The 19,324-nt window shown below is 53.2% G+C and overlaps 1 protein-coding gene and 1 long non-coding RNA gene across 2 annotated transcripts; one reads left to right on the top strand and one right to left on the bottom strand.

Moving 5' to 3' along the window:
* Positions 1-953: 953 nt before the first annotated feature.
* LOC134525066 (olfactory receptor 14J1-like) lies at positions 954-1,552 on the top strand (the record flags this gene model as incomplete). Its single annotated transcript, XM_063355518.1, has 2 exons — positions 954-1,415; positions 1,538-1,552. Coding segments are annotated over 2 exons (477 nt in total), but the record flags the coding sequence as incomplete, so codon positions are not given.
* Positions 1,553-5,246: 3,694 nt separating this feature from the next.
* LOC134524999 (uncharacterized) lies at positions 5,247-13,954 on the bottom strand. The gene is made up of 3 exons (XR_010073659.1): positions 13,847-13,954; positions 12,821-12,942; positions 5,247-9,212 (listed from the first exon to the last, which is right to left on the bottom strand). It is a non-coding gene; the product is annotated as an uncharacterized LOC134524999 (long non-coding RNA).
* Between the last annotated feature and the right edge of the window lie 5,370 nt (positions 13,955-19,324).

Raw genomic sequence — 19,324 nt, 5'->3', positions numbered from 1 at the left:
TTTTCTTTCCCGTTACTGGTCTATCAAACTGTCTGTATCTCAACCCATGAGATTTTTATTCCTTTTTCTCCCTCTTCTCCCCGTTCCTCTGCAGGGGGCCAGGGGGGAGTGAGTCAAAAGCTGCGTGGTCGTTCCCCCCCGACAAGGCTGAGGAGCGAGCTGGCTCTGCTCATGTCACTGCAGCTTTAGGACAACCAGGAGCTTCCTTGAGGTTTTCCTGCAGGAATATGCTGAGCAGCTCCTCTGCGTTACAAGTGGATTACAGATGAGGTAACTAGTGAATGTCAGACGCTGTAACCCCTTTCCCAAGTCCCCGCTGCTGTGGAGCAGGGATGACTCCTTGGGAGCCCACAAGCAGAGCTCTGCTCCTCACGGCACACTTGGCCAGCAACAATGAGAGCTCCAACAAGGGCAATGCAGAAAGCTCCCGGAAGGAAGGACACAGGCAAAGAGTGTTTTCGGGGCTTGGGTTTGGAAGGGCAGGCAATGGGAAGAGATTTGCTCAGAGCTGTCCTGACTTGTGAGTGTGCTTTCCTCCTTTGGCAGTACCTCGGGAACAAAGGGATCCGATGTCCAACGGCAGCTCCATCACCCACTTCCTCCTGCTGGCATTCGCAGACACGCGGGAGCTGCAGCTCTTGCACTTCTGGCTCTTCCTGGCCATCTACCTGGCTGCCCTCCTGGGCAATGGCCTCATCATCACTGCCGTAGCCTGTGACCACCGCCTCCACACCCCCATGTACTTCTTCCTCCTCAACCTCGCCCTCCTCGACCTGGGCTGCATCTCCACCACTCTCCCCAAAGCCATGGCCAATTCCCTCTGGAACACCAGGGCCATCTCCTACTTGGGATGTGTTGCACAGGTCTTCCTGTTTGTCACCTTCATCTCAGCAGAGTTTTATCTTCTGACAGTCATGGCCTACGACCGCTACGTTGCCATCTGCAAACCCCTGCACTATGGGTCCCTCCTGGGCAGCAGAGCTTGTGTCCACATGGCAGCAGCTGCCTGGGGCAGTGGCTTTCTCAATGCTCTCCTGCACACGGCCAATACATTTTCAATACCCCTCTGCCAAGGCAATGCCCTAGACCAGTTCTTCTGTGAAATCCCCCAGATCCTCAAGCTCTCCTGCTCAGACTCAGACTACCTCAGGGAAGTTGGGCTTCTTGCTTTTAGTAACTTTTTTTCTTTTGCCTGTTTTGTTTTCATTGTGGTGTCCTATGTGCAGATCTTCAGGGCTGTGCTGAGGATCCCCTCTGAGCAGGGACGGCACAAAACCTTTTCCACGTGCCTCCCTCATCTGATCGTTATCTCCCTGTTTATCAGCACTGGTGTGTTTTCCTACCTGAAGCCCTCCTCCATCTCCTCCCCACATCTAGACCTAGTGGTGTCATTTCTGTACTCCGTGGTGCCTCCAGCAGTGAACGCCCTCATCTACAGCATGAGGAACCAGGAGCTCAGGGATGCCCTGAGGAAACTTCTGCAATATACTGTATTTCAGCATCAATGAGGTAACTGTCTTTCTCCCATGACTCCCAGCATATTCTCAGATAACAGCAGGATGACCTTTTGTTCATAATCTATTTATGTGCTTCTTTTGTTGGTTTCTTTCCTTCTTTCCTTCTTTCCTTCTTTCTTTCCTTCTTTCCTTCCTTCTTTCTTTCTTTCTTTCTTTCTTTCTTTCTTTCTTTCTTTCTTTCTTTCTTTCTTTCTTTCTTTCTTTCTTTCTTTCTTTCTTTCTTTCTTTCTTTCTTTTCTCTCTCTCTTTCTTTCTTTCTTTCTTTCTCTCTCTCTTTCTCTCTCTCTTTCTCTCTTTCTCTCTCTCTTTCTTTCTTTTCAATCTTTTCATTCTTTTTTTACTTCTTTCTTAATTTCCTGCCTTCTTTGCTTTCCTCTCTTCCTCTGTCTATTGTTTCTTTATTTTTTTTCTCTCTTTCTTTTACCTCACTTTTTCAGCATTTCAGTGTTCTTACTTCCCAATGACCTGATGTACACGAGAAGCCAGACTCCCTCTATACTTGAAACAAAATAAAGGCAGCAGCAGAAAATCAAGCAGCGAATGAATGCTTTATTTTGCTTTGCTTACACACGCAGCTTTTGCTTTACCTGGGCTGAGCTGGGAAGCGCTCGGGAGAGGAAAACACCAGTGCAGAGCTCAGCTGTGTGAGTGTGAAGGCTGGGTGCACACAGCAGTGTTCTCACACAGCCAGGCCTTCTGGAGAGACAGGAAGGACCAGCAGAGCAGGACCTGCTCTGTGCCATGGACCACGGACACCCCGGGGAACCTGCCCCAGGGTAATCGTCACCAACCAGCCCCTCACAGCTGCAGCAACAGCCACTCACCTCCGCTCAGAGAGCTGCTCTGTCCCTCCATGGAGGGACACAAAATGACTGCATCAGAAGTTTGTTCTTGCTTTCCAGACTCTTGAATGCACATGTCATGTGGGTGATGAGATGAATTTGAGGGAGCACAAGTGCCAGCAGCTACTGCTAGGAGTGTCCTGTTGTGGGAAACTCAGTCTCTTGAGATCACTTCAGGTTTTGAGTAACACCCCCTGGGTAACCACCACTGCCAAGTGCTTCCTTGTATGTGGGTCATAGAGACATCGAATCACAGAATCACAGCATGGTTCGGGTTGCAAAGAACCTTTAAAGGTCATCTAGTCCAATCCCCTCTCCACACACAGGGACATCTTTCACTAGATCAGGTTTCTCAAAGCATTGTCCAACCCGACTTTAAACACTTCCAATGATGGGCCATCGTCAGCTTTTCTGGGCAACCTGTTCCCTTCTCTCACCACCATTATCGCAATATATTTCTCCCTTATCTCCAATCTAAACCCGCCCTCTCTCCCTTTAAAACCCTTGGCCCTCGTCCTGTCACTGCAGGCCTTGGTACAAAGTCTCTCCTCCACTGTCCTACAAGCCTCCTTTTTATATTGGATTCCTGCAATAAGGTCTCCCTGGAGCCTTCTCTTCTCTGTGCTAAACAACCCCAACTCTCTCAGCTTTTCTCCATGAGAGGTGTTCCAGCTTTCAGAGCATTTTTGTGGCCCTACTCTACATGCACGCTAACAGGTCTATATTGGTCTTGTGCTTGGCACCCCGGAGCTGGACACTGTTCTCCAGCTGGGGTCTCACCACAGCAGCGTAGAGGAGGACAATCCCCTCCCTCCACCTGCTGGCCACGCTTCTTTTCATGCAGCCCAGGATGCGCTTGGCTTTCTTGTCCTGCACTTGGACCACAACAACCCCATGCATCGCTACAGGCTTGGAGAAGTGTGGCTGGAGAGCTGCCTGGCAGAAAAGGACCTGGGGGTTCTAATTGACAAGCGGCTGAACAGGAGCCAGCAGTGTGCCCAGGTGGGCAAGAGGGCCAATGGCATCCTGGCTTGTATTAGAAATAGTGTGACCAGCAGAAGGAGGGAGGTGATTGTCCCCCTGTACTCAGCACTGGGGAGGCCACCCCTTGAGTATTGTGTCCAGTTCTGGGCACCTCAATACGAGAGAGATCTCGAGGTGCTGGAGCGAGGGCAGAGGAGGGCAACGAAGCTGGTGAAGGGCCTGGAGAATAAATCTGATGAGGAGCGAGTGAAGGAGCTGGGACTGTTTAGTTTGAGGAAGAGGAGGCTGAGGGGAGACCTCATCAGTCTCTACAACTACTTGAAAGGCCATTGGAGAGAGGTTGGTGCTGGTCTCTTCTCACAGGTCATTAGTGATAGAACAAGAGGGAATGGGTTCAAGCTGCAGCAGGGGAGGGTTAGGCTGGACATTAGGAAAAAGTTCTTCCCAGAAAGAGTGGTCAGACACTGGAATAGGCTGCCCAGGGAGGTGGTGGAGTCACCATCCCTGGATGTGTTTAAGACTCGTTTAGATGTGGTGTTAAGGGATATGGTGTAAGGGAGGATTTCGTAGAGTGGAGTTGATCCCAAGGGTCTTTTCCAACCTAAATGATTCTACGGTTCTATGATTGCCAGCTCATGTTCAGTTACTCAAACCCCAGTATCCTCAAGCCCTTCTCTGCAGGGCTGCTCTCAAGCCCTTCATCAACACACTCCATGTGTCTCCTGCACTGCTTACAGCTTGCTGGGATGCTCTTCCAGCAGCTGTCAGGGTGACTAATGTCCCCCAGGAGGATCCGAGTCTCTGTGATACTTCCTGTAGGTGAAGTAAGAACGCTTCGTCAAAAGGCTCCTCTTGGTCGGGTGGCCTGTAGCAAACCCCAGCCATGAGGATTCCAGCTGCACAAGGGTGCTCAGCTCCTCCTCTTTGTTCCCCAGGCTGCGTGCATTGGTACAGAGGCACTTCAGCTGGGCCATTGACCAGGACAACTTCTTTAGAGGAACACACCCGAAATCACAGAATCATAGAATTGTTAGGGTTGGAAGGGACCTTAAAGATCATCTAGTTCCAACCCCCCTGCCATGGGCAGGGACATCGCCCACTAGATCAGGGTTGGTTCTGAATATACCAGCAGCCCCTGGCCCTTCTCTCTTCCTAAAACTCCGTCCCCTTCCCCCGGTCAATCCAGTCGGACATGCAACTGGCCTCTTTTATACCGTCTTCTGCCTCCTCCCTCTTGGTTCCTCCCTGCTCCCCCTTTCAGCTCCGTGATTGGCTAACGGCCAGTTCTTGACACCGTCACACCCGCGTGTTCTCAGGCAGCCCCTGGGATGGGCTGCCTGCCTCGTTTGGATATAAAAATAGAATATTTCTAGACAATATAATCATATATTGTATATATCTATGAAAGGAAGTGTATCATTCTACTAATGAATTTATTTTTTTTAATACTACACACACTATTTTTATATATCTACTTATGTGTATGTGTATAGATTTCTACAATGGTAAACATTAATAAACATATAGAAATTAAATTAATAATTTTTGTTTCCAAAGTTTAAATAACTATAAATTTGAATTGGAGCTATAGTTTTGAATTGAGTAAATCCCCCTTCAATAAGATTTAGTGTAGTGAAGAATTACAGTTTAAATGTGAACGGAAGCAGAAGGAAAAGGCCGGGTGGGGGTCCCCCACTTTACCAGGCTGCAGAACAAGCCCTGACAGGGTGGGCTGGGGGGAATTCAAGAGGGCGGAGGGGTGCCCGAAAGGTGGTGGGGCACGGACACGCTGGAACGTGCCCAGGGGCTACGGCCCCCTTCTAGGAGGGGCGAGCAAGTGACGGAGAGGGGGGTCAGTACTGGCTTGGGTCCCCCCAAAAGACGAGCACGCAGCAAATAGGTTGGTATGTGCTTGTGAGGAGCTGCTGCCTGAGTAGCCAACAGGCCAAGAGGAGGCTTCTGGTGTGTGTAGGAGCTTGTGAGGAGTCGTATCTCAGAGGTGAGCAGACAGCAAGCACGGGGAGACGGGGTGGTCAGGTCTCTGGTGCCTGAGTAGCGGATAGACCAGGAGCAAGGCCAGGGCTCCTGTAGGGGCTGGTGAGGTCACTGGTGCTGCTGTAGCTGATAGGAGACACGTGGCTCAGGTTTGTACTTGTGATGTCACTCTTGGCTGAGTAGCTGATAAGGCAGGACCAGGTGCACAGCTCATGTAGGTGCTTGTGAGGTCACTGGTCCCTGCGCAGATGACAGGCCAGGAGCTGTCACCTGGCTTGTGGATGTCTTTGCGATGGCACTGGTGCCTGAGGAGCCCAGGAGAAACATGTCTTGTGTTGGGTATTTTGAGGTCCCAGGTGCCTGAGAATCTGGTAGGCCAGGACTGGGCACCCATCTTGTGTAGGTGTTTGCAAGGTCACCTGTGACCGTTCAGCTGACAGGCCAGCAAGAGGCCCATGGGTTGTGTAGGTGCTGGTGAAGTCACTGCTGCCCGCGTACCTGGTAGGGCAGGAGCAGGAACATGGCCTGTGATTTCCCCACTGCCTGTGTAACTTTTAGGCAAGGAGCCGGTGTATGGTTTGTGTGGGTGCTTCTGGTGACATTAAAATGGACCTTTCCTTGACAGAAGACATCAGAGGTTGACTCAGCATCAGAGCCATCTGACTTTAACTTCTGACTTTAACTTCTCAAGTGGTTTGATCACTCTCCTCACGGTAACTGAGGTCCATGGGAGTCAGCACCAAATACATCACAGGGTCGTTAAAATGCAAAAAGCTCTGATGAGCCATGCCTTTCCCCATAAGATTCTTCAAGTCTTCAAGTCTCGTACAGCCGGTTGGAGAGGTTTCAGGACTTTAAAGAGGGAGATTTCAATGAATATCAAAGGGAAAGGACTTTTTGAGATTTTTGGTTTCTTTTGTCAGTTTTTTTTCCCAGCTGACAGAATAAGTGTTCCCAACAATCTTCGGCCGATATTCATCCAGGGTGCCTCCTAAGGAGCTCTGGACATGTAGGAAAAGCAGTCTCCTCGATGGCAAACACCGTATAGACAGTTCCTCCACACCGCCCCAACCCCGCCATTTCTCTCCGTGGCCACCTGGCCATGATTTTAACATCTCAATGTTAAAACCTAACCATTTCCCACTGAAGTCTGTAGTTGGGACGTTACAGCTCCTGGGCATCTTCATTTTATGAAATGTATTCATTCATCTCTGCTGCTGAAAACGTGCTCGTATTTTTTTAAATGTGGAAAACAATTCCTCAGCTTCTCAGGCAGACCTCAGTTGCTCGACACCCCAGTTACCTGATGCCTTTCCCTGGGACTGGCAGCCAGCACATGAGAGCTGAGGGACACCAGAGCCCCCAGCAGCTGCACAGGGAGGTTGGGCAGAGGGTCTCAGGGCATCTGCACTGGCAAGAGGCACCTGGGTCCCTACAGCTGAGGGCATTTGTGTCCTGTTAAATGCATCGCATCTGAAAATCTGAAAATCACTTTCCCTTCCAAATGGAGACAGCACACCAAATCGCCCCTCTAAGTCTGCAACATTAAAACACAACTAAACCAAACAAGGAGGATGAGAACCGCATGAAGGGCTGAGTCACCATCCCTGAATGTGTTTAAGACTCGTTTAGATGTGGTGTTAAGAGAGTAAGGGAGAACTTCGTAGAGTGGTGCTGATGCTCGGACTCGATGATCCCAAGGGTCTTTTCCAACCTAAATGACTCTATGATTCTATGGCCCAGGTGCTGTGTAGCTAGGGATTGTTTACTTATCCCACACTTTGCCGCCAGGGAGAGCGATGAGAACTCCAGGGCTCCTTCCAGGTGCTGCGTCCGCACGTCCTTCGGCATCCACAATTCCCCCTTCTTCATTTACTACAAAAACAGTGGCCAAGGTTTTATCTGTAAGACGCTGCGCACACCGTAGCACACAGGGAATACAAAGCATAATGCACAAGAATATGCTTATACAAAAAAGCAAGAATTTGAGAGCTGATTGCAACCATCCAGTTAAGCCCCAACTGTTAAAAAGGTTATCCAGCCATCCCCAACTCCCCCCATTCGTAATTTCTGCACATTTTGCTCTAACTGTTGTATACTTTTATGGATTGATTCAGAGTGGTCTGATAAATTCATACAGCACGTGCCATCAAAATCTTCACATCCATGGCCATGCGCTAATAACAGAAAATTGACGGCTGCTCTATTTTACAGAGTTGCATGGCGTACTGAATCTACATCTAATAAAAGGCCAGGAAGAGCTACTGAAGTAGCCTTACTTTGTTCCACAAGCCAACAACCTAGCTTTTTTTAAGAGCGTTAGCCCTTTTGCAGAAGCCACACCGGGAGCAGAGAAAGAAGAAATGGCAACCACAGGTGGCTGCCAAAAGTGTACCCGGTAATCAAGAGGGGTGACCTTTTGGAGATATGTTGCGTTTCAAGAGCATTTGGCAAAGTTAAAACACTTACGAGCATCCATCTGAATTTAGCCTAGAATACCAACCTCCTGTGGCTCTAAAGGCAGGGGAGAGAATAATTTATTTGCCCAGTAGAATCTACTGAGGCAATCTGTAGGTTAAGACTTTGTGATAACCAAGGGTCAAGGTCGTCCTTTTTGACAGGGACATGTATGTGGCTTGGATCCATTCCAGAAAGCTGCTGACAGCACAAACGACCCTGGGAAAACAATCGTGGTAACATTTCAGTCATCATAGTTACTGTTTTGGAAAAGGTACGTGGCAAAACTACCCACTCTAATGCAGTCGGGCTCTTTGCGAGTGCATCATCCCACTGTCCTATCAGGGCGTAAGGTTGAAATTCTTGTAGGAAGGTGTTCAACGTGTCTTGCAGCAGTAGTAGACTATATCTTACCTGCAACGTGCTGTAATGCCTTCTGAGCTGTTGGGGTTAATGAACATAGAACTTATGGGAGGGGGCGCGGGGACAGAGACAGCGCTCCAGGGCGTCCCCTGTATCTTCAAAGTGCGCTCATTTCTCTCTCCCTCTCTCCGGCCCGAGACAGACCCCTTATATCCTGCACCGGATTGAGTGGAGAAGTACAGGCTAGAGTCGCTGCACGTGTGGCCAGCGCATGCAGCGAGTCCCACCAGACTCGTGATCCGGCTTTGCTAACGGCGGCTGTCTGATACGTGACCACATTGTTGTAATCCCTTCTTGTTATCTTCTTCTGTGAAGGTCAGGTTCTCATGGATACACACGCAGTTTTTACAGCAACATATTCTACAACTCGTACCAGGGTACGATGCAAAGCGGCATCTACAACTGATCGTATAATGCTTATTAAACACGGCAAACGGCGTACTAAACATAACAGACAAATTCCTTCCACACAGGCAAACGAGTATAATTTGCTTCAACCAACCCCACCCCCAAGTCCATCCAAAAAAGATTGCACCCAGTGGTCTCCACAAGTTGCTGGTTGGGTCGGTGCCGTTCTTGCAACTGGGCATGGATGGATTTGGAGTGGTCACTTAGATTCATACAACACAGTCCTTTAAAATCTTGACAACCATGTCTGTGAGCTGAAAGCAAAAAGTCAATAGCAGCTCTGTTTTGCAGCGTCGCATGTCGACTACTATCTACATCAGCAATAACTCAGAAATAGCCGTACCAGTAGCATTGCTAAACTTATCCTTGGCAGCAAGAGAGTCCTTGTTCTCAAGAGCACATGCGGACTCCCTGTTCTTCCTGGTACAGTTTTCTCACTGTGCTTTGATTTTCCACAACTGCGTCCATGCCTGCTCGTTGGGACTCCGTAGACCGAACCAGGATAGCAGACGCATTCAATCCTTTTGGCTTTGCTGTTGCCTGTAAGGGCACACACACCGGGCTGGAACCCACCGAGGTCCCGTTCCTGTGGAGACACAAGCATAGCCTCTCCCCCACGTTATCAACTGCTATGGACCCTCCATAATTCCTCATTCTAAATTATGTACTAGCACTTGAGCTTTACCCTCGCTATTGTGTTTGTCCACTCGCAAAGATTAATAATGTCGGCTAATGGTTCACTCGGCACTGTCAGATAAATTCAAAAAATTGAGTACGTACAATGCCTTAGCCAAGCCTTCCTGTGGTGAGAGAGACTCAACTCCCCCTTTTTGGCACAACAACATGCCTTTTAACGAACTATGCGATCATTCTACAATGCCTCGGCCGGTAGGGGAGTGCGGAATGCCTGTAAGGTGCTTGACACCCCAAATCTTGAAAGAATTTTTGAAGGCGGAGGGAGATGTAAGCTGGGCCATTAGCCGTCTTAACCGTAGGGGTGACACCTAGAGGAAAATCTAGAGTAAAACGTTTGATAACATCGTGAGCTTTTTCACCAGTAGGACAAGTGGCATGTATGGCTCCAGAGAAGGTATCTATAGAAACATGGATGTATTTAAGGCGTCCAAATTCGGAAAAGTGAGTTACATCAGTTTGCCACAGCTCAAGAGCAGTAAGGCCTCGCGGGTTAACGCCAAAGGGTGATGAACTTGTATATAACCGCTGGCAATCTGGACAGGCAGCAACGACATTTCTTGCCTGCCAGGGCATCAAGGAAAAGGTTTTTTGCAACGCTTTTGCATTCTGATGGAAAAATGCATGAGAGATTCGGGCTTGCTCTATTACCTGGGGCACTACTTGAGCTGTGAGAGTTAATGCATCAGCTCGTCCATTGCCTTCCACTAGGGGCCCTGGAAGGGCGGTGTGAGCTCTGATGTGCATGATCAAATAAGGATGCTGTCTGTTGTTCAGCAAATGCAAATATGTTGACAGTAGAGTAAAAAGTAAGGGGTTGGAGACTTCCCTTAAACAAGCATTTTCTATGCGGGGTACAAGTCCCACAACAGAGGCAGAATCAGTTATTATAGTGACAGGAGCGTCCCATTTCTGGAACACTCGTACAGCAGCGGCGAGCTCTACGATTTGTGGGGACCCGCTAGTTCGGCATACATCAGAATCCCACAATTTACTCTGCGGGTCTTGCCTTCCTACGACTGAGCGGCCGGTTCGTCCAGAACCATCAGTAAAGACAGTCAAAGCTTGTAAAGGCACATGACTCACTTTCGGGGCTACATACAAAATAAAATCTTTTCGTAAGAGTCTATGGCTAGGGCTATGAATATCTGTTTGTCCCGGGTGGTCAACAGTCGCTGTTTGAAACATCACTGAGGTTTGTAGAAGCCATTGCAGCACTTGCGTGGCTATTGGTAAGATAATACGGGAAAACTCCTGCCCAGCTAATAGCATAAGCCGTTGTCTTCCTTTTGTGATCAACATAGCAAAGCATTCTGGGCGAGTTACCACTGTCTTATACAGCTGGTGAGAAAGGAAGACCCATTCAATAATGATCAAAGGGTCAGAACGAGTCTCATCCCACTGATACGTTAAGGCATACGGTTGCACAGCGGGATTTAATATCACCATTTGGAAAGGTAGGCTCGGACACACGCCATCCGCTTGACGTGAGGCTAATGCTTTAGAAACCTTTGCCAAGGCCGACTGCGCTTCTGGGGTTAGACTCCTAGGTGACAAAAGATCTGAGGTCCCTGTTAACAAAGAAAATAATGGACTTAACTCGTGACTTGGTACCCCCAATAGTGGACGAACCCAATTAATGGCCCCTAAGAGCTTCTGTACATCATTAAGGGTTTTAATATCTGCTTGAATTTTCACTTGTTGCGGGATAATTTTTTGTTCTGTGCTCCTCCATCCCAAGTACTGCCACGGCTCCTTCTGGTGTACTTTTTCAGGCGCAATTTGTAACCCGGCAAGTTTTACTTGACGCTATGTAAACTGCAGAGCTGCTTGCACAGTCTCTCGTGACTCTGCTGACACAAGGATATCGTCCATATAACGGTATCTTATAGCATCAGCAAACCTTTGCCGAACGGGAGATAGGGCCTTTGCTGCAAACCACTGGCACGTTGTGGGGATATTTTCCATCCCCTGTGGGAGAACTGTCCAATGACAGCGTTCACAAGGTTCACTTACCTTGATAGATGGCACAGAAAATGCAAATTTGGGGGCATCCTCAGGATGCAACGGGATTGTGAAAAAACAATCTTCCAAATCAATGATAGCGAGGCACCAATTTCGGGGGACCATAGTGGGTGAAGGCATACCGGGTTGTAGAGTACCCATATCTTCCATTGCGGCATTAATATTTCTTAGATCATGTAAAAGTCGCCATTTGCCCCTTTTTTTCTGGATTACAAACACAGGCGAATTCCACGGACTGGTCGTTGGGACTATATGGTCTTCTCGGAGCTGTTCTTCAACTGGCTGATGAAGGCGGCGCAACTTTTCGCGTGACAAGGGCCACTGTTCCACCCAAACGGGGTTATTAGATTTCCAGGTTAACTTTAAGGTGGCTTGCGCCACAGTGGCCCCTAAGACAAATTTGACCCAATCTGTATTCCCCAGTGGCTCATACAGTCGCCGCCCCGTAAAGTAATTGGCGCAGTTAACGCAAAAGGACGGACTGAGGCAGCACGATTCTCGGGCCCCTGGGTCTGAATTAGGTGTTTGCTCTGTAAAGGCAAAGCATTCCCGCCAATGCCCATTAATGCCTCCCCCACTTGTACTAACGGCCAGTTCAAAGGCCATCTGTCTTCAGAGATGACTCTGACATCCGCTCCGGTGTCCAGAATACCGCTCATGCAAACAGGACCTTTTCCTCGCATCGTCAATGTGCACTGCATCAATGGTTGGCCAGCACTGACGGATTGCGTCCCTAGTATCTGTGGGCTCCCGGCTGAGACAAAGCCTCCGTTCCCCCTTTGTGTTTGAACAGCTTTCGGGGGACAGGCATCAAAATACACCAATTGGGCTACCCTGGAGCCGCAAGGTAGTGTGCAGGGGGGTGCTGGGGTCCATTTAGTCTCGCAGGATATAACACAGAGTAATTCACCAAGGCATGCAATACCATATACACATATAGGAAAAACCCAAAAACATCTCTCTATGGTACTGCTTTGAATCTGGTGTCCTATTTCTCTTTCTCTGCTGTTTTCTTGTAGCACGCATGGCATACTTTTGTGCTAACGTGGCATATTTCCCGTCTAATTATACCTGTTTGGGTTTTCTTTTCTTTTTTCTTTTCTTTTTCTTTTTTATCTTTTTTGTCTTTTTTTCTTCTTTTTCTGTTTTTCTTTTTTTTTTCTTTTTTTTCTGTTTTTCTTTTTTTTTTTTTTTTTCTTCATCACTTACAACTGATATAACAGTCTGCCTTTGCAACTAGGGCTCACCCTTAAGTTCCTCATTTTCCTACAGAGCATCCTAGAGATTTTGGCTCAACTCCTTTTCCCGATCGACCATGAGCTTATAGGCAAACAACAAACAACCAGCGATATGCCCTGAACGGGTGAGCCATTCCCACGAGCGTAAGCGTGTCGGCTGATGAAAACTCCCCCAATATTTCAGGACTTTCATCGGTTCTATGGCCCCTCCTGGTCTATCTACCTGGGGCGCACTCACCTTACGTCTACACATTGTGTATATACAAACTTCTTCACTTGACGGAGTGTCAGCCCCAGTCGCGAACGAGAACAGGACCACACCGGGCAGAACACCTGCTCCAGGGGAGTCACCTAACGACACTGCACACAACAAAAACCAAACAGTAGCACAGATGATGATCAGCAGGTAGAAGCTGGCGCCCACACACACTCACACAGCAGACATACAAAAACAACACTTCTATCTCAGGGAGACGACTGGGGAGGGGAGGGGGCCAGGCGGGTGGTGGTAGGAGCGAAACGGCTCCGGCTCCGTCCTTCTCTGCTGACATTCTGACAATACACCGCAATACCCCGATTCCGGCTGTGCACGTATAAGCGGTTGATAAGGGGGAACAGATGCGGTACCTGGCGCAAATGGAGAAGGGCTAAGAACGGAGGAGCGCGATAGCGACTTTCGTCGCTGTTGCTGTAAAATGTCCTCCGCAATTGGAGCAGATGCAGGAATAGCTTTAATTGGGGTTAAAGGTGGATAGAAATCAGGTTCAGTCTCTGGATTTATTGGACCAGGATCAAAGGGGTCCCCAGGATCATCCTCAGGGCTATTACAGAATAGGGTAGAGTGAACTTGAGTGCCTCCTTTCCCTTCGCCTTGTTCTGATCTCGGCAAGACCGGGCGACAATCGTCCGCTTGAAAATTAGGAGTTGCGGCGGTTGCCCGAAATGGAGCTTGCAGCTTATCTGATATCCTCCCGTTTCCGTAACATCTCTAGAATTTGCCGCCAAGGGGTTAATAATTCAGCAGCAACCTTGTCCGACTTAGTGGCTCTGGCCCAAAGTTTAACCCCTTCTGCGTCCCACATTTTTATACTAAAAATAGTGATTGCATTGACACCATCGCAATTAAGAGACACCCATTTCAATATCTTTTTTAAGGTCTGGAGGCTCGTATATACATGATGTTTCCGCAAGAGTCCCTCCATTAGCCCTAGTACTGACTTTTCTTCCCAAGATATGTTACTCCCCATAGCTCCCCACAGCTCACCTCTCTTGAAGAGATGCCTGAAGCCGGCTCCTGCTTCCTTTCAGCAGCACTTAACTTCTGTGGGGCTTGACACCCGTCAAACCTCGTTAATCGCTCCATCTCACACGGGGCACCACTGGTGGCAATTAGGCACGGACTCCGTTTGGTGCACAAACGAAAACGCTTTATTTTAGGCAGCAGCCTCTTTAAATACCCTCTGCTACAGAGCTAGCAATTTCCCACTGCTACCTCCTTATCATGAGATTACACAGCACATACCACACATATCACAGCCCATACATGCTGTAAACCAAGACAAGCTATTCATCTTTAGCAACCCGGCCGGCCTTCAGCGCTCTCTCCTTTTCTCCTTCGTCTCGTGGCCCAGGTGCTGTGTAGCTAGGGCTTGTTTACTTATCCCAGGGTTTGCCGCCAGGGAGAGCGAGGAGAACTCCAGGGCTCCTTCCGGGTGCTGCGTCCGCAGCTCCTTCGGCATCCACAGAACGGGGCTGGCTGCAGTGCTGCGCCTGCAAGTGAGCGCCTCCCACGCACAGGAACACCAGGAGCGACACAACACACTCCCTTTTACGTGGCACGGTGATTTATGATCAAAGCGCAACAAATTGCTGCTCCTGAGCACTGCAGCACAGTTTGCACGTGCAAACCTAGAGGTGCCCAGGCAGTTCATCGTGCTGGCCCCGTTCTTCTTCCAGATGCACCAGGAAGGGACGCCTCAGCCCTAACAAGAGGCAGCAGCCACCAGCTGTGCATTAACTGTGGGCAACATTCAGAGAGCCACCCCCACTCTGGTAGAAGCCGACACACGCACCGCGGGCATCTTACGGACGCGCATTTAGCCCAGAGTGCTTCCAGGGTGTTCGGGGACAGCAGTTCAGTGTTCAGCTACAGCAGAGCAGAGCGGGAGGAAAAGCAGAGCCAAGTACCAGCTGCTCATTCCCACGAAGGCCACCGCCGCCTCCCCCCGCCGCTCTCAGCGCGCACGGAGCGGCCACGGAGCACCCGGCCCCGACCGCCGCCAGCCACGCAGGGACGGAGCTCCGCTCCTCGCCCGCCCGCTCTGCGCCGGCCTCCCCGCCCCGAGGCGAAGGAGCCCGGGCAGGCAGGAGGGCGACGCGACAGCCGGTGGCACGGCGGCAGCGGCTCTCCCGCACCCCAGGGCGCCCCGCCCCGCCCCGCAGCCGGCCCGGCCCCTCCGGCACTCACCTTCTCCCACCAGCCACGGCCTACGGGCCCCTCACGCCGCGGCCCCCCCGCGCGCTCGGCTTCCTCCTACGGCGGCGCGCGAGGGACAAGCGCGGGAGTGGCGGCGGCGCGCGCCTGCGCGGGAGGGTGCGGGCCGCGCGCCGCCCTGAGGCGAGTCCTGCCGCCGGGGCGCGGAGGGAGAGAGCGGGGTGAGGGGCGGCCCTGGCGGGCTGTGCGGGAAGAAACCCAGAGCCAGGGGGCTCCGCAGCGGCTCCGTGCCCCCGCGGCCCCGATCCGGGGTGCCCGCAGCCGCCGCCATCCGTTTGTTTGTCGATATTTCTCCCGCCGGTCCCTCCCCTGCCCGGCTGCAGGGATGCTGGGGGGGGCCCGTCGCCCGGCAGTGCCTCCGTGCTGCTCCTTCCTTCTCTGCGCGTTTATGTACGTTAGATGCATTTATATATGATAGCTACATATTAAAAAAAAATGGGGAGAAAAGGCTGGCTAGAAGCTCTCGTGGGCTGATGCCCCCCCCATCAGCGTGTGTGTCCCCCCCTAAAAATAGGAGTAAAACATAGAAAATGGCTGCAGTGCGTTTCTAGGTGAGTCCCGACTCCCAAGGCCCTGGCCCAGAGCCCCCCAATTCCTCCCCGCCCCCCTCCCCGTGTCTATTACAAAAGTGGAAAGGTGAATACCAGAGATTTTGCAATAAGCGAGGTGCTAGATGTTGGATCTATATTTTGGAACAGATACCCTGTTTCTGCAGGATCTGGTGTTAGGACTGGCAGAATATAGAAAAAACCCAACAAAAAATAGGGTCAAAGGCTTTTTATTAGTCAAATAACAAATCACTTTCTGGAGAGCAGCTGTCCCTGCCCAGCTGCCCGGCTCCTGGGTCTGTCCCGCGGGGGCCTTGGTGCGTGAGGGAGGTGGCAGTCGGACGAGTCGCTCTTGCTCTCCGCTGCCTTGTGTGGCCCGGGCTGGTGCTGTGCTGGCCCTGTCAGGCAGCAGGGGTGGCAGGAGAGAGCAGCGTGAGCTGGGGTGGGGGCAGTGGGGGGGACACGGGTGGGGAAAACCCAGCACCTCGTGGGTGCCCTGCCCTCCCCGCTGTCCCCTTCACACCCATGGGATCCTCTCCCCAAGCCAGCCCCGGCCGTACCCTCTTTGTCTGTGAGCACGGGACTGCCCAGCTGCTCCCTGGACATGCAGCCGTCCTTTGCCAACAGGTCCCCCACGTTGCACTGGGAATGAGAGAGCGGGCTGGCTGAGCCACGGGGCCGAACTCGGCATCCCTTGGCAACCCTCCCACGGCCAGCTCTCCCTGGGGAAAGTGAGGCACAGATGCCCCCCCCGCCCCCGCAGAGGCTCAGCCTCAGTCGCCCCCGCCATATCCCTACCTTTGTCATCCCTACCTTGTTGGGGAGCAGGAGCGGCCGGAGGCGCCGGGGGAGCTGGAGGTCCTGGCGGCGCTGCAGCGGGGTGGTGACAGTGTGCCGGCCCCCGCAGCTCCGCGGCACGGTGGGGTACTTGACCTCGGGGGGCGGCTGCCTGTGGGACGGGGTACGCGGATGCTGAGTGCCCGGCACCGTGGCAGCCCGTGCTTCAGCCTGCTATGCCAGGGAGGGGGCCAGGGGCTGCTCCCCGCTGGGGTCTGTCCCTCCCGGCTCCCCTCTGCCTGCTGCAGGAGACCCCCCAGCCGTCCTGCTGGGTCTGCTCTTTCCCCGCAGCCCCCGGGAGCTGGCCGTGGCAGTGGCAGGTCCCTGCACCCCACGCCAAGGACAGCAGGAGGCAGGAGCTGGGCTGTCCCGGCTGCAGCGCTTGATTTCAGCAACTTGTTTCAGAGAAGGAACCTGACCTCCCTAAGCCCCAGGTCAGGCTGAGACCAGACACAGCTCATCCCATGTGGCTTCAGCGCCCTTGAGACAGAGGCTTGGGCCAGACGGGCAGCGAGGGGGGGCTGTAAAGCCCCACAGAGGCGGGGTAAGCACAGCTGACCCTCTGCAGCACAGCTCTGCTCCCCTGCCCTGCCCAGGTCCGCCCGGACCCCTGCGCCCCTACCTGGGGAAGAGCTCTCCCTCGCCGGGGCCAGGCCACCCTGCACCCCAGTGGGACGGGGATGGGTCCCTGTGTCCCCTACCTGTGGTCGTGCTGCTGTTCCTGCTCTGGCTTGAGAATGGGACGGGGGTGCTCGGCGAGGCGGGGGGACAGCGGCGGCAGGGATGGGATGGTCACGATGTGCCTGGGGAGGGCAGGAGCCGTAGATGGGTGACGGGGCAGTGCCCTGAAACCCATGGGCTTGTAGCCCACGGCAACCCCTGCTCCCCGGGGAGGGCTCTGTGTCCCCCTGCTCCCAGGCAGGGCCGCGAGGGGGCTGGGCAGGGTCAGACCCCCCAGGCAGAGCCCCGAACCCCTGTGCCTGGCACGGCGGGGCACTGCCAGCACCCATCGCCCCCCCGTCCCGCCCACAGTGCCAGGTGCTACTCACGGGCCAGGCACCGACATGTCGAGGGGCCGGTCGCAGGAGAGGCAGTGGAAATGGGTCAGCAGCGGGCTGGAGTGGGGAGAAAAGGGCTGGGTGAGCTCCTGGGGGGGACACAGGCAGGCAGCTCGCAGGCAGCAGCGAGGTGTCCCTGAAGGCGCCGCTCTCCCCATTGCACTCACTTCTTAATCCCAGCTGCATCATCAGCCCCTGCCTGTGAGCCCTTCTGGAGCTGCTTCAGGTTGCTCTCCCAGTGCCCCTCCAGCTGCTTCTGCAGAGCCCCCAGCTCCTGGCGGTCCAGCTGTGGACAGGTGCCCCCCCTCAGCCAGCTGCCCCGGGATGGGACATGGTGGTCCCCGGCTGGGACAGCTGGCAGAGGGATCCTCGGAGGGATGCCAAGCCCTCAAGAAGCAAGTTTTGCGTGGCAGAGACGAGACACCCCTCACCTTGGAGGCCACCTCTTCACGAAGCTGTTGCTGGACCTTCTCCTGGCCCGTCTGCCGGCTCAGCATCTCCTCGAGCATCTCAGTCAGCCGCTCCATCCTTGCGTCGAACTCGCTGCGGTTGACTTTGCCAGCCAGGCTGGTTTTGTCTGCTTTCTAGCAAGAGGGAAGGGCAGGAGAGCGGTGGGGAAAGGACGAAGGTAGCCTAGGCAGGGCCAGCTCGTGCTGGGAGGAGAGGGAGAAGTGGCTACGTGGCCCTGCTTGCCCCATCACCCCCATGGGGCTGGTGCCAGCAGCCAAAGGGTCCCGTGGGGAGACAGAGGGACCTGGCGAGGGAGCCGCGGCCAGTCTGGAAATCTTCCCTCCCCCCGGCAGGTTCTGCCACCAAGCAGCCAAGGGACAAGGGGTGATTGTCACCCTGCCTGGGACCCCCTTGGCTGGTGCTGGGGACCCTCGAGGCCATACCACATCGAGTGCCAGCATCAGGTCATTCTTGTCCGCTTTGCCCTTCACCAGCTTCTCCAGGGACTGGAACAGAGCCTTCCAACACAGAAAGCACCCCATGATGCCACGGCAGCGTCGGAGCTGCCTCCCGGCCAGCTCAGCACCCCCCATCTCCCACCCCCCTTAAAAACCTGCGGGAAAGGGACAAATCCCTGGTGGTGCCCAGGCTCTGCCTGGAGGATGCTCTGACCCCGTGGGGCTTTCAGCCACCCACCTTGGTATCTTGCTGCTGCCGCTGACTGTCACGCAGGAGGTTCCCCACGACGGAGCTGAGCTTTTCGTAGCTCCCTTGCACCTGCACAAGGGTGGCCTGGACGCGCTTCGGCACCTCCTCATCCTGCTGCAGGGAGGAAGATGACAAGGCGGTGCTGTGCAAGGGGGGACTGGCTGCCCCGTGGGGACAGAGCCAGGTTACTTGGCCGCTGGCCAAAGGCTCTCGGTGCCAGCAGGACATTTGCACCAAGGCTTTCATTTCCTTCCGTGCTGCTGATGTGTACAAGCCAATGTGGGGAGCAGCGAGGGGCTCCCCCATGTTACAGCACAGCACGACCAGCCAGGGGAGTCCCGGCAGCCCCCTCCCAAGCCCCCCATGCCGGCACCTCCCTACCTGGCTCTGCCTCGGCAGCTGCCTCAGCACCTTGCCCACCGCCCGCCGGGACATTAGGGAGTCCACCACCTCCTGGAGCTTCTCGTAGCGCTGCAGGAGCTGCCCCACCTGCGCTCCGGTGTCCCCACAGCAGGCAGGGCATGCTGCCTGCGCCTCTGCCTGCTCCTGCCCTGCGCTCTCCGTCGCCTTCAGCTTGTCCTGCTGCAGGAAGGGGAGAAGGAATCGGCTCTCAGATGGAACGCATGCAGCCAACAAGCCAAGGTGCT

The sequence above is a fragment of the Chroicocephalus ridibundus genome, chromosome 18 (genome assembly GCF_963924245.1).
Source record: "Chroicocephalus ridibundus chromosome 18, bChrRid1.1, whole genome shotgun sequence".
Lineage (NCBI taxonomy): Eukaryota > Metazoa > Chordata > Aves > Charadriiformes > Laridae > Chroicocephalus > Chroicocephalus ridibundus.
This window is presented reverse-complemented; position numbering and strand designations above follow the sequence as displayed.